General features: G+C 38.3%; 1 protein-coding gene and 1 long non-coding RNA gene across 3 annotated transcripts; both read right to left on the bottom strand.

Annotated features, from left to right (window-relative positions):
- Window positions 1-6,277: 6,277 nt before the first annotated feature.
- On the bottom strand, window positions 6,278-10,877 carry LOC128630187 (uncharacterized). Its single transcript, XR_008394561.1, has 3 exons — window positions 10,703-10,877; window positions 7,516-7,670; window positions 6,278-7,137 (listed from the first exon to the last, which is right to left on the bottom strand). It is a non-coding gene; the product is annotated as an uncharacterized LOC128630187 (long non-coding RNA).
- A 789-nt stretch (window positions 10,878-11,666) lies between these two features.
- Window positions 11,667-14,708, bottom strand: LOC124627622 (uncharacterized). Of its 2 annotated transcripts, XM_053678746.1 has the most exons (7): window positions 14,623-14,708; window positions 14,342-14,463; window positions 13,766-13,882; window positions 13,301-13,355; window positions 12,860-13,064; window positions 12,521-12,575; window positions 11,667-11,835 (listed from the first exon to the last, which is right to left on the bottom strand). In XM_053678746.1, the coding sequence occupies exons 2-7, from the start codon at window positions 14,392-14,394 to the stop codon at window positions 11,814-11,816; spliced, it is 507 nt and encodes a 168-aa protein (XP_053534721.1). In that variant the 5' UTR covers window positions 14,395-14,463; window positions 14,623-14,708; the 3' UTR covers window positions 11,667-11,813. The 2 variants fall into 2 exon arrangements, with proteins under 2 accessions (XP_053534721.1, XP_053534720.1); XM_053678745.1 differs by having other exon boundaries at window positions 11,667-12,575.
- Between the last annotated feature and the right edge of the window lie 610 nt (window positions 14,709-15,318).

The following is a 15,318-nucleotide window of genomic DNA, read 5'->3' as shown; positions in this document are numbered from 1 at the left end:
TGAACATTGCACATATTGTGTATGTAAAGAATACATTGTGTAAACTATGGGAGGCAGAGTAAACAAAGGCAGACAGTACAGAGGGGAAAGAAAAGGCAGTGTGAGGTAGCCATTTAACAATGATATCATCATATGTCATATGACATCACTATTTTGGCTCCTGAAAATTTGATTTGGCACATAAATATTTTGGGTTTAGGAACCAATGGCTCCAAGATTTTGTTTTTTGCTTGGAGCCCTGGAATATGTTTAATAAAATAAATAAATGAATTTTTTTAATGAGATCCAGAGAGGAAAGGAGCTCTACTAAACCTCAAACAACAACGATGATCAAACCCTGAAAGGAGTAAGTACAATCCTTTTCTACGTAAAGTCTACAAAGAGTGTGCACACTGAAAACAAAGAAGAGAAAAGGATATATACAACTTTGCAAAGAAGTTTTCCTGTTCTCCTGTTGGGATGTTCTTCCTCCATTTTATGCCAGTAGCTCACCCAGACCTCAAAATTGCAGTCCTGTGAAGAAAGACAAGGCGTATTTTATGCACATGTTCCAAGATGTCCATCAAAGGAATGATTACTTAATTCATCCACCAGATGGCATCACTTCTACATTTTTCCCTATACATACACAGGTATGTGTTTTGTTTCCGATTTGGTGTTGTGTTGATTGAATAATTTCCTTGACTGTTTCTCCTTTCTGAATTCTATTTCATCTTAAAGGATTTTCTGCCCCTATTCATTCTTCCCCTTTGCACAGGCTGTTCCATCTTTCTTCCTTTTTAAAGTGAACCTACTTTAACAATATGTCTGTAGTATTGCACAACAGATTTGAAGTCTTGGCTGACTCTGGACCGGTAAGGGAACCTGCAAATGTAAGTGAAAACCAAATCCAAGGTCTCTCAAATCAAAAACTGCTGTAGATTTAACACTGACAAAATATTTCAAATTTTTACAGGCTCTACATCATTCAGAAATTCTGGCGGCCACAACACCGGCTAATCCTTATCCACCAAGTGTGTTCAGACAGGTCACAAAATTCACATCTTTCATTAAACCTTCTCCAAACCAGTCAACACTGGAAAAGATCAAACAAAACACAGCACAGTGGATGGACAATAATATAGAGATCTTAAAAGAACACTACGATGAAGTAATAGCAACCATTTTGTCTGAAATAAGGGAATTGGACATTCAGGTTTTCAACAGCGCAGTAACCTGGAGCAAAACAAGATATAGAAAGAAATTCACAGCGAGTTCAGCACAGACCCTGAAATCAATGTTAACAGAAATGCCAAAAAAGTCACTCACCCCATTGGCTGAATCCTTCAATGACCCTGAATCGTTTCCACCTCTTAAACCGAGTACGCAACCTGTTATGGGTTCCTATGCGGGGACCGTAAGGGAAAATAGGGGGTTCGGTAGAGAGGGGAAAGCCAGACTTTCATTAACCCCAACACAGGCTGGCCCTAAAGGAAAAAGGGGAGAAAGGAACTTAAAACAACATGCAGAACAAACAGTAGAAGTGCCTATGGTCACAGATTTAACTAAGGAACTACAAATAATAATGGAAGAGAAACCAGTTAGTTTACCATCAACCTCTACTCTACTGAGGGAGGACCTGGAGAGCAGGAAACAAACCAAGCAGCTTGAACCATACAGCAATGTAGTGTGTTAGGAAAGTGGTTTCCACAGTATGAAGACCTGCTGGAGGAACTTGCAATCAGAGATGTTCCATCACATCTGTGGAATTGTGATGTATTTGGCCTACAAGATCAGTTTTACTCTACTCGTGTGGTTGGGGAGGTGGGTAAACCCTGTGTAGAGGTTACTGCTGGGGAGAAAGGAGAGACCATGACAGTCCTTCAGCATTCAATGCAGCGGGAACATTTAGGGTGTGCTGCTGTCAGTGCAACTCATTGTACCACGAGAGCTGTGGAGAAGATGTACTTTCTATTAAATTAAATATATTTACGGTGTTGCTGCTATGGCACACTGAACACAATATTATCAATTTACTGTTAAAATTAAAATGGTTTCAGTCGAAATTACCTGTTATCTTTTTATATTGGTCCATGTTAACTGAACAGCCGGCCCAATTTGCCTGAACATTGTGTTGTGGCTCAAGAGGGTTCCTGCCGATACTCTAACCCTCATAATTTTAAAACAATTATACTTTTTCATATTTTTAAAAGAAATTTATATTGAAGAGGCCCATGCTAATTTATAAAAATATCATTAGAGATCATGATTTGATGAGATGATGAGACATGATAGCTTATTTGATGGCATTATAAATCATTTTCCAAAAAGTGGCCCATGTTAGCTGACTTCACCCTAACCATATGGAAAAGTACCTCACGTACACAGTTAACTATGGTGGTGGATCTTTAATGTTTTGGGGCTGTTTTTCTGCCAGAGGACCTGGACATATTGTTAGGATACATGGCATCATGGACTATCAAATATCAACAGATATTAAATAAAAACCTGACTGCCTCTGCCAGAAAGATTCAAATGTGCCGTGGTTGGATCTTCCAGCAGGACAGTGATCCAAAACATACATCAAAATCAACACACAATTGGTTTACTGACCACAAAATCAAGGTCCTGCCATGACCATCCGATGTGTTGATTCTTTCAAGTCATTTAACAGTAATGAGCAGTATTAAAAATATTAACATGGATATCTGAGTCTGATAATAAAATTAACTTCTACTTACAGTCAAATTTTGTACTGTTTAGGACATTAACACCCTTCTGTCCAAAAGAAACCAAAAGGGGGTACAAACTTTTACACTCAACTGTATTTTGGTTGAAATTGCACTAATAGAACAACTGAATTATACTGTACTGTATTATTAAAAAACATATTATCTAATTTACTGTCGCTATATACACTTTAAATACACTTTACCTGGCTGCTATCACTATAACTGCTATGATCATATTTGGTATAAGCTAATTTGCTGAATACTCAGTCATAGCATGTTATGTTTACATTTATACCATTTTTCCATTATTGCACTACCTGTTTTATGTTAAAGATCTAACAGACCTGTGCGGACACATTTTTATTAATTATCTGTTTAAAAAAACATTCTTAGATTTCAGTGTTTGTTTGTGCTCACATAGTCCTATTGAAGACAGCAAACCACCATTTAACATAACGCATGGTTATATCTAGAGATATAGAGATAGCTCTTTAACATTTTACACTGGGTCAAAAAAAAGTCAAATCATTTATATTTATATATTTGCACTAGAGCTGCAACAACTAATCAATAAAATGGATAACAATCGATGATGAAAATTGTTGTAATGAATCTCATTATGGATTAGATGGTCTGCATTACATTACTTCTGTTCAGAAAATACGCTTCGGAGAGTAAATACTAAAGTTCTGTCCCAAATGAAGCACTGTACACTTAAACTATGCACTATATACTCTACTGTCTGTATACTCTACTGTGTGGATTTTAAAAAGGTAATATCATCTGAAATGTATCACTAGCGATTTTTTTACTAACCAGTAGTATAAGTCACGATGACGCATGACGTCATACGCACGCTAGCATTAGCAGACACTCAGAGTCACCAACACTGACTTTCTCCAGTTTACTCTCTGTCAGCGTTACCTATTATTCCCAGCATGACGTCAGTCTCCATCAGATGGAGGAGAAATCATCACGTGACTGAGTAAGAAAATGAGAAATGCAGGGAGCATTTTATATTAAACACCGCGAAGCACAAAGTTATGTTTATATCCACTGTGCGTAAGGGGCAGGGGAAACTGGTGCACGCTGCTTAAAAGGTTTAGTTTATTTTAAGTTTATTGTCATTATATGCTGTATCTGCGCGCTTGCAGTGTAAATTCTGTTGTTTATTATAATGGAAGTGATGTGTTAGTAACGAGGCCGAGGATTATTAACCATTATGCTTACTGTTTACAGTAATTACATACACTTTGTTAGTATTTAGTGGTATTGCCTGTTCATTGATTGAACTTGGAGTAGCCTTCCACAAGCTTCTCATGATTTGCTGTAATTTGTGCTCATTCCTCATTGCCTTGCTTTACATATTATTTTTCCCCAATAACCTGTGTTCAATTCCCCTTACTCGCCCTACTAGGCCAAAACCAGTGTGCACTTGCAGCATGAGGAGACGAGTGTGTAGTAGGGTGTTGTTTTTTTTAAACTACTATATTTTCTATAGTTGCTATCTAAAATGACCTTTAATACAGAGGAGGTGGACTATGGGGAGGTGCAATACCAGTACCCTGATACTAACATAACATAGAGGTTCTCTTTTATTTTTTGGTGTACAGACAATGGTAATGTTTCCTCTTCGTTACTTGACAAAGTTATTATTTTAGCTGTCGAACCCAGTATTTTGGAGTTGAAATGAAAGAATGAATATTGATATTATTTTATTTCAACTCCAATATACTGTGGTAAAAATATATATTTTTAAAAACAATAACTTTGCCAATGTCCAAATATTTATGAACCTGACTGTATCTGCTGGGTCTGCAAAAATAATGTAATTAATAAAATAAAAATAAAATAAAAAACAGCTTGGATGGTCATTGTGCATGTTTTTTCTAGTCCAGCCAACTTTTCTGATTTTTATGGAATGAATTAATTTTTATTATTAATATTTTCATGTTTTTTTTTTTTTTCATACATCTTGTAATGTGCTATTGGACACATTAGTGATGGGACCTGGAGCCACTGGGTGTTTCGGGTCTTTAATCCTAAGACTCCCTGGACCTGGCCTGTGTCCAAATTGCTGATCACCCTCCAGAGCCTTCTTGAAGCTCTCTCAGCAGCCTCTGTGGTGTTCCTGATAGTTCTTTTCATTTGTTGTCCTGTGATGTTAAGATGCTTTAAGGTGTGGTAGAGAGACAGGCTGGAAAAGCCTCTCCCGCACATAACGGGATCCTCATAATAATAATAATAATAATAATAATAATAATAATAACAACAACAACAACAACAACAACAATCATATGCATGGAGTTTGCATGCTCTCCCCATGCTTCAGGGGTTTCCTTCAGGTGATCTTGTTTCCTCCCCAATTCAAAGACATGTGTTGTAGGATGATTGGCATTTCCAAATGATCCGTAGTGTGTGAATGTGTGTGAGTGTGTGTGCAATTGTGCCCTGCAACAGGTTGGCACCCTATCCAGGGCTGTCCCCTGTCTTGTGCCCCAAGTCCCCTGGGATAGGCTCCACGCTCCCCCACGACCCTGTGTAGGATACGCGGTACAGAAAATGGATGGCTGGATGGATGGATGTCCAAAATCAATGTCACTGCTACAGCAAAATCATAGAACTTTGGGGAAATTAAACTTATGCCAGAAAATTCTACTGAGCTTCGTGCCACTGAAACATTTTTTTTTTTAACTTGACTTAATACTAAACCTACCAAAAGTTTCTCACTCCCATTTTCTGTCTGCCAGATCATTTAATAAATAAGCTAAAAATCTATAACAGAAACAGAAATCAAAGTTAAAACCAACAATTTCTTTTCAAAGGTTATGTAAACATCTCAAAATATACTGTACCTCTGTTAAACATTTCACAATAATCAGTAGGAATAAGTGGAACTAAATCTTATACAAACTGTACATGAACATGGTCAGAAAGATTCCAACAGGAATTTGAAATGTGAACCTTCGATTAAAACTGGAGTACGTGAGTGAGAGGTGCGCTGCTGTTAAGGTATAAAGTTAGCATGTTTCCATAACTCCATGCCTGACTAGCACCCCAGCCTCGGTGCACTTTGTCGATGCAGCCACCTCTTTCTCACACTGAGTGACGAACTGTTTGTAGAGGTAAAGGCTTTTCCAGCTTTCAGTGACATGGTGCTGCTGCACTCTGCTGCCTTTAACTACACCAGTCATGGTATCCTGGGGAATGATCATCACACTTCCCGGAAGCTCCATGATGCATACGTGCCTGCATGTACTCGTGGGAAAGAATGTTGAGTAAGGTGTTTACTGTGGAGAACACATTACAGAACATGTTTTAAAACACATTTTGGATGTCAGCTTTAGACCTCATTACTCTGAAATTCCACGAAATGCAAAGTAGCAAGATTCAATATCAGTCCTTACAGGATTTCCAGTTTTTTTCTGATTTTTGCAGCCATAAATGCGTGATCTCATAATGTGCGATGCAACTTGTGGAGTTTATTGTACTTTTTTGTGGAAACCTACTTGAATTGGTGAAATTTGTAAGTGCATGACAGTTTTGCACGGTCTTTCACAGTGATGTTTGTTGGGAATCAGAATCAGATTTATTGTCAAGTACGGTGGGTTTACATGTACAAGGAATTTGTCTTGGTGTACTGGTGCTTAACAATAACAGTACATACAAGAAATAATATAATATTAATAAGAGAGAGAGTTAGGAAGTTATGTTTTGGAAAGTTTAGGAAAATAAAAATAAAGACATTAACTGTACATTAGTACAGTATGTGTTGAACACAGCAGTCTGAGTTGTGTGTTGATGTAACGCATATGAAACAACAATGTGGGGTTGTTCGTTAATGTGATGTGTAAATGTTCATGGAGGCAGATAAGAGACCATGGTGGGTCTTCAGTGTTGTTAATGAGGCCAATTGTCGATGGGAAGAAACTGTTTTTGTGGCGTGAGGTTTTTGGACTTGATGGACCGCAGCCTCCTGCCAGAGGGGAGAGCCTGGAAAAGTTTGTGTCCAGCGTGAGAGGGGTCAGCCATAATCGTAACTGCCCGTTTCAGGGTCCTGGAAGTGCACAGATAATGAAGGGGTGGCAGATTTCAGCCAATGACCTTCTCAGCAGAGCAAATGACATGCTGCAGTCTGTCCTTGTCCTTTTTCAGTGGCAGCAGTGTACTAGATGGTGATGGAGGAGGTGAGTATGGACTCACCATACTGATGATGGAGGTGTAAAAGTGCACCATAATTGTCTTTGGTAGGCTGAACTTCTTCAGTTGCCACAAGAAGTACACTCTGATTTTTTTAATGAGAGACCTGATGTTCAGCTCCCACTTGACGTCCTGGGTGATGGTAGATCCCAGGAAGCGGAAGGAGTGCACAGTATCGACTGGGGAGTCACACAGGATGATGGGGGCAGGTGGGACTGGGTTGTTCCTGTTTAAAATTTAGAGGTATGCATATTGTCTTTCAGTCATTCCATGACACACTGTTAGTGAAACGCTAGAGTGGCTATAAAACAGAAACCGGATCAGTGCACACTGTCCATCACCATTAACCAAAAAATAAGGTTTTTAAGAAAACAATAAGACTTTATGAAACAGATTCTTGCTTGAATCTAATGAGATTTAATTTGGGCTTCATAGAAATAGAAAAAGAGCAGAAAAGTAATTATTTGAGAATCATTATCCTTATATCCTTCTCCAAATGAACTGATAATTTATATGATGTGTACATTACATTATAAGTATACAGTAAGTCTCTTAAAAATCAGAGCAATCATTACACAGGTAAAAGGTTTATTCATTTACTCACCTTATTCAACAGTCCAGGAGAACAGACACTTTATTGTTTTTATCTGTTTGTTGTTAATAAATCATGTGACATCATTTATTGCTGCCTTCAAGTCCTCCTCAGAAGTTTGTGCACACAATATCGGAGATGGTCATTATGATTTGGTGTGTGTTCAACTGGTTTTGGAAGTAAAATTGACAGCGTGAGACATTTTCTTTTATTTATTTATTTATTTGTTTTGCAATTTCATCAACAAGAAGTTTATTTTTTACTTACTGAAGGAAAAATATCGAGCTGTAGTTCTTAGTTAACAAGCAAAAGTACCACTTAAATTTTACTGTCTGCTGTAGGTGGCACATTCATTGTGGGGGCTGCCATTACTTTTTTTTTTTTTTTTTTTTTTTAAACTTACTCTCAGTTCATAAAGTCGGGGCTCATAGAAAAATATGAGTTCTAGTTATACTTTCATGTGCATTCACCTCATAATTATGATATTTTCAACAGGAATTGAAGCCACATTATGTGAGTGTAGTGTTGTATATAAAATATACATGAAATAAACACGAGGGAGACCTAGTACGAGTAATATGTAATCTTATTGAGAATTCACTGGGCTGGTGGACTGTATAAACAGATGTTCACCTAAGACACAACACACAGATAAGCAAGGCACAGGGGGATAACAATACATGTATTTGATTAGTGTGGCAGGCCTCAGAGCATAGGTGGATGGTCAACTAAGAGACACACACACACACACACACACACACACACACACACACACACACACACACACAGGCCTATGCCGCCACGCACACACATACAGAAGGAAAACAGAACATTATAAGAATAATAAAAGGAGTATTAGGATAATATAAGGATTATAAGGATATTATAATGATATTGTGAAGTATGAGGTACAGAAAAGGGGTTAAAATACTTGCAAGCAGTATAACCAGATATAAAAACAGAAATATAGAGCAAATATGAAAAGAAAAAAGCATTATAAAACAGAAATACAGAAAAATGTGAAAGAAACTTACTCATAATGCACTTGAAGGTGTGGAGGATTCTTTTCTTACTTTACTTTTCTTCTTACTATACTTTTTCACGATAAAAAGTCAGGAGTAACTCAGAAGGCCTAATTTTTAAGAGAGAACCAAGATGGGCCGTGTATAAGGGTAGTTGAGCCAAGTTGCACTTGTGAGAAAACCGTCTATGGGAATGGCTAGGGCCGCAAGATAACTGTCGATGGGAACAGCGGACACCGTGAGACCAAGGTCTCTCCGAAATGTTGAGTCTCGTACCTATTGGTATTATGGGAAGGCTCTTTCGAAAACCGAATGGTGTTCGGGGAGGGCTCTTTCTAAAACAGAATGGTAATTTTGATAAGCTCTTTCTAAAACACATTGCTGTCTGGGTCATCCTGACCCTAAGAAAACTGTATAAATAGAAGAGCTTCAGCTCTGATTTTTTTTAGATCGCATTTTGGGACGTCTCAAACTGTGTGGATCTCGTGTGGTGGAATGGAACGAATAAACCTGGACCCTTGCTTCTTCTCACTCATGGCTGGTGTCTTATTTTTCTTTCTCCAATTGAATATGTGAGTATCTGTTTCTATGTTAAGTGTCTTCAGGTAATAGGCAAAATTTGGACCTACAGTCATCAACCCCCAACAATGTCCCTGCCCCAGCAACATGTGTTCTTGTTATTGCTCACACTTTCTGTTTTCTTCAGCAACTCTGAACATTTTTCATATTTTTTTATCCTGGCTGAAGCACTTTTAATTCAATTTATAAGAATAAAATAAATCAGCCTATGTTGTAGTTTAAAGTGAAAGATATTAATATTGACAAAGGTGAGAGTTTTGTGTTTATTTGATGGTGATTTCACACTGTGTTTGTATGAAGGTTAAATTAAAATTAAAGGTGAACGTTCATATATTTGTGCTATTTTTATTTCTAAAATTATTATATAGTTTTATAGGAGGAGAAGTTTACAGAAGTTTGAAGGTACAGACATCTGTTGTGGGTGTCCTTGGCAGTTTTTCTGAGGATTTATATTGTTCATATCGTTATCGGAATTATATCGTATCAACCAAAATTAAGAGATATATTGTGATATATATTTTGGCCATATCATCCAGCCCTAGTATCAAATATCAACAGAGATAGCCTCTGCCAGAAAGATTCAAATGGGCCGTGGCTGGATCTTCCAGCAGGACAGTGATCCAAAACATACATCAAAATCAACACAAAAACGGTTTACTGACCACAAAATCAAGACCCTACCATGACCATCCCATGTGTTGACTCTTTCAAGTCATTTAACACTAATGAGCAGTATTAAAAATATTAACATGGATATCCGAGTCTGATAATAAAATTAACTTCTACTTACAGTCAAATTTTGTAGTGTTTAGGACATTTAACACCCTTCCGTCCAAAAGAAACCAAAAGGGGGTACAAACTTTTACACTCCACAGTATTTGGTTGAAATTGCGCTTATAGAACAACTGAACAGCAACGTTTCCATACAGGTTTTAGTGAAGTGTTTAACAATAGCAACTTGATTTGAAATGGATGTTGTTTCATTAGCGTGGCCTGTGCCCAAATCCTGCACGACTGCGTATCTAGGTACACTACACACGGTCTGAACGAATGGAGTCTCTACCGCACCTAGTGCACTAGAGATAGAGATTCCATACAAGGTGATTTGGGACGGAGCCAGTGCACAGAAACCGTTTCCCTGCGAGAGGCGCAGGTGGAGCTGGAGCTGTGTGACTGATTTGTGCACCTGTGACTACAGAACTACCTCAAGTCTCCACACGGAGCGCTGTTCAAGAGAAAAACACTCCTAAAGAACAAATCACTGCGCCAGCGAGACATCAACCCTTTAACTAGACGTTCATCCCTATTCCACACAAATACCGCGGAACTACTTAGGGCTGAGAGACAGTTCAAAAAGCACTGAAAATAAAGTCACTCGGTAAACAGTTGCTCTCTGCGTCACCCAGACAGCGAGGCGGATAAACTACAAGTTCCCGAGAAGCGTCAGATTTACTAAACTAACTAGTTCACCGTTTATCCGACGCTAAATAAACTCCCACCGAGTTAACTCAGGTTAGTACTTTATACTAAAACAGCCGCAGAGCTAACAAGCTAGCAGCTTAGTGAATAAATAAGGCCAAACGCGTTCACCTACCCACCTACAGTCGGGTGTGAAGTCTACAAGTTGCTCAGTGCTGCGTTTTCTCTCCACTTCTGTAGTTCTCCGTCATTAAATGCGGTTCAGAGACGGCTTCCATTACACCAATCACCAGTCCTCAGTAAGTAACCCGCTCGTCATGTACAACCTGCTACCTTTAACAGACAGACGCGATTAGACACGCCCACGGACGCAAGGGAGGATAATATGATTGGTTCGAACGTGCGTGGTGGGTGGAGCCACGAGAGAGCGCTCTACAGAGTTTAAATCTATTACTTCATCCCCAGTGAATTCCTCTTATACAGAGACTAAGGGTCCATAGAGTAGGATTCAGTCATTATCTACATCATTTAATTCACTTGAGTGACACCTGTTTATAATAGTTTCACATAAAATCACAAATATTATAGCTTAAAAATGCAACTCATACAATTTTTTTAAATAAAAGATATATTTTTTAAATGTATAAAATAAAACTTGTGTCCTATGTGGTGGTGTAGTGGCTAGCACAAGGACAGATTTAGTGATTTGTCGAATCCTAGACAAAATATAGGGATGGGGCCCACATTTCAGTGTTTTAACATCAATATTTAAAATTTCATCTTATGTTATTTAGCATTAACAGCAATAATCAGGTGTGTACGGGGCCTAAAAGTGGCCCTGGACTTTCTGGCCCAGAGCGGACCACCACACCCGGTCCAATACGCCACTCATGAAGTAAGCATTCTGATGACATTTTTAGAAAAAACATAATTAATTAGCAAAAAGTAAAAATAAAACTTTCTTAACTATAAGTTTATGCAGCATTTTGGGGGCCCTTGCTAGCTCGGGGCCTAAGGCAATTGCTGCCCCTTCACGTGTCCATTTGCTATTACTATATTAATATTTACGAGGGGCATCTACACTCAGATTGTGTTTTTGCTTTGTGCAGCATAATAAAATACATCAAAAAGGCACTCGGGATAAACATTGTGTACATGGACTTTTTAATAATGCTGTAAAATGATTAGCAAAAGGAGACTTCATAATCTTGCTTACAAATCAGAATATATAACTTCAAATAATAATAAACACAGGAAGACATTTCTGTAACCCATCATTCACAACAGCCTTTAAATCTGTTTGCTGGTCCATCTGTAAGAGAAAAAATATTATACATGCATACAAAAATAAATTTCCAGCCCAGCTACACATTTGAGGTTTCATGCTAACTGTAGTTCTACCTGCTTTTTATAGGTACAGGTGTGGGTCACATTTCTTCTGTCATATTCTGTAGAGAGCATAATAAAGCACACCCTTCTTCTTTTTTCCCCTGGTTTCACAAACAAGGCTTAATCCTAGTCCCAGACTAAAATGTATGTCTGAGCTGTTTTAACTGAAAGCTACTTGCACGGACGGATCTTAAAACACGTCAGTGCCATTGTTTTATCTCAGGATGTGCACCAGAAATATATTTTTCTAAGACACGTTTATAAAAGCTACTGAAATGTCCTAATTGATTGAAGATCTAATCCTGGCTTAATGTAAACCCTGTCTGTGAAACCGGGCCTTTATCTTCTAGTGAAGGAGAAGAACATTCATTGAGCCTGTAATAAACTTTAAAACAATCTTTAAATAGTAAAAAATTAAGGACACTAATGTAGTAACTGCTGAAAGCATCACGGTGAATATAGTCACAAATAAGGTCAAATATTTCACAAGACCTTGAGCGGGGATAGTTGTGACTTTCACAATATAACATCCTCTACACAACACCAGCAACGATGAACTAAACCTGTTCTGAGACCAGGAGCTATGCTGAAAGAAGTGAGAGCAGCACCTTGCACAGGAAGAATCTTTCCTCCCACTTGTCTGATACACAGAGGCCACAGACTCTAATAAACAAAGTAATAACATGTTTTAATGTAAAATCACTGAACACAGGATTAAATGTAAAATTCTAATGCTGCTGTTCATTCCTGATTCATGTAGTAAATATTCCTGAAGGAACAGGACCATTGTACAGAGTCACCACAAGCTGGACCACGAACAGAACAGAAAAGCTGCAGATGTACATGATACTAAACTCGAACTTCAAACTAAAAGTGTTCCTATCTAAAACTATTTCCTCTCTCTAAAGTGAACCTGATGGAATAAAGCCATGACTCAGAGCTCTTACTGTTGTGCAGTGTGTTAGCGAGATCTGTGTGGTTCATGTTCTTCAGGACGTGCAGTGTGATCTTCAGCGCTCCCTCTCTGACACTGTGCAGATCCTGCTCATCCTCCACCTCCCTCTCAGTGCATGCTGGGTAATCTGGACTCAGGAGCTTCCTGAACCTCTTCAGCTCATTCTTTATCAGAGTGAAGACTTTGTGTTCCAGCTCCTGGTTAGAAACACACAGGAACACATCTAAATATTATAATGTTACACACTGAGAGATGCTTTTATTTTATGAAAAGAAGAAAAGTCTCTTTCTATTCCCACAGTTACAGCTGAAATTCTGCCTGATTACCCATAATGCTGCTGCACATCAATAAATCAGTAATTGTCATGATCTTAAATTAAAAAAAACCTGCAACCTACTCACACACAAGTTACACACATTAAAAAGACACACACCTTGAATATGGAGTCCAGCTGATTTCTGCTGAGGTTTGATTTCTTCTGTTGTGGTCTGTGAAGAAATAAAACACATGATGTAATATAGACTATATGTATTCATAGCTGCACAACACACACTAATACATACAGAGACAGATATTTAACACTATCCTCTTAACACAATACACTGATTTCAGGATTTCTCACTGACACTAACATGTTTATGAATAAAATAGTGAACTAGTCATTAATGTCCCAGGTGTAAATGTTGTTGTGTAGCACCACAGACCCTCCAGCTCAGGGACTGCAGGCTGAACTGAACTCTTAAAGCAGTTTTCCTCACTGCCAGTCCGAGAGCTGCAGCACTGCACAGTTTAGTGTTTTACTGCTTCAACACCTGATAAAGATCATGAAGGGCTTCAGAATGAGACCAGTGAGTTTGATCAGGTGGAACACTGCTGTAAAACACCTCACTGTACTGACCTCACATCAGGAGAATTGGCTCTGTCTCTGAAGTCAAATGGATGATCCATTGACCGGTCACTCTTCATGGACACACAGCTGGGTTCTGGTGAGTCTGATCTCTTTCCCTCCATCATTCTAGAATTAAACAGAAATATCAGCAATAATTAATACTCTGCTGTCTCAGCACTGTTACACAATGTGTTCATCATTAAACACCAATAATTCCATCTTTTTAATTCAGCTCCAGTCTGCACACTTATTCAAACAGGAGACACGCCTCATACCTCAGGAATTACACTGATGTCAGGAGTCCCAATCACAGATAACTGACTCAGCTGGGTCTTAAAGCCTGTAGAGTTGACTGACTCAAAGCTACGCTGCTCTTCTCCTCCACATTACACAGTCCTTTTTACTCTTCTCTCAGTGAATGATTTCTCTAAACTGTTCTTAGATCAGATCAGTGATATATTCACTGCTATTAAACACCTTAAACCAAAGTTTAGTTCCTCTGTTAACTAGTGAGTGTTTAGAGATACAGATCTGTTCCCATGAGACGGTGTGTATTTATTGCTGGTGAATGGAAAAGTAACTCACCTCTCGTCTCTCTTTAAGTCCTGTTTTCCAGACACACTCATGTTGGAGGTCATGTCTCCTTCTCCAGATTACAGCAGGACACACGTTTACTTCACTCCAACATCGGCGTGTTAAATCAAACCCTGTATCAACACAGAGTTCACTTACAGGAAATAGTCTCTGTATCAAGTCATAAAACAACCTGTGTACATTCAAACTTCAGTACAAACCCATGAAACTCTTCTGCATTTAGTGCACATTCAGTGTGTTTATATACTATAGCTTTAGATGTAGACACTCACTGTGTTTTTACTCCTGAAATGGTGTATTAAATGAAGATTCTGACTTTCACGTTCACTGTCTACCTGTTTATTCTGCAGAGGGGGAGGGGCAGTGAGGTAGGGTAATAAACACACACACACGGTTATGGGTTGTTATCAGACAGCTTTCTGATCCATGGAGCTGAAGCCTGCAAATACTGAAAGTAAAAGCCTGAAAACGCTGCAAATACAGAGAACAGAATTAAAAGTCTGGTAAAATCTACATCACACACATTATCATTTCATTATCTTCATTTATTATCTCGTGGATTCATTCAGCTGTGCACAAACAACTATCAGAGCTCTATACAAATATATAAACAAAATTAAAATACCAGGAAGTGCTAGAAACACTCAGCAGATCATTTGATAAAGAAGCAGAACTCATACACTGAGTAAGTTTACCTAAATATCTGCAGAAATGTATTTTTTTCTGGTTTTCCCTTAATGAGAGCGAGTATCCTGATATTAGTGAGGATTGGTGTGTAAGTAGTTTCTGTGTGAATAATGAATGTTACTCAGAATAAAAGTGATGATGGAGACTAAGTTAAACACATTGGTCAGACGAGTAACTAACCCAGTGTTTCCCAATCGAGGTTCTGTCTGATGAGAGCAGGGGTGCGTGTAAAAATCCTTCAAACATTTTCTAAAATGATCAAATGAGTAGAAAACATTTAA

This window comes from Ictalurus punctatus, unplaced genomic scaffold (genome assembly GCF_001660625.3).
Source record: "Ictalurus punctatus breed USDA103 unplaced genomic scaffold, Coco_2.0 Super-Scaffold_100046, whole genome shotgun sequence".
NCBI lineage: Eukaryota > Metazoa > Chordata > Actinopteri > Siluriformes > Ictaluridae > Ictalurus > Ictalurus punctatus.
This window is presented reverse-complemented; position numbering and strand designations above follow the sequence as displayed.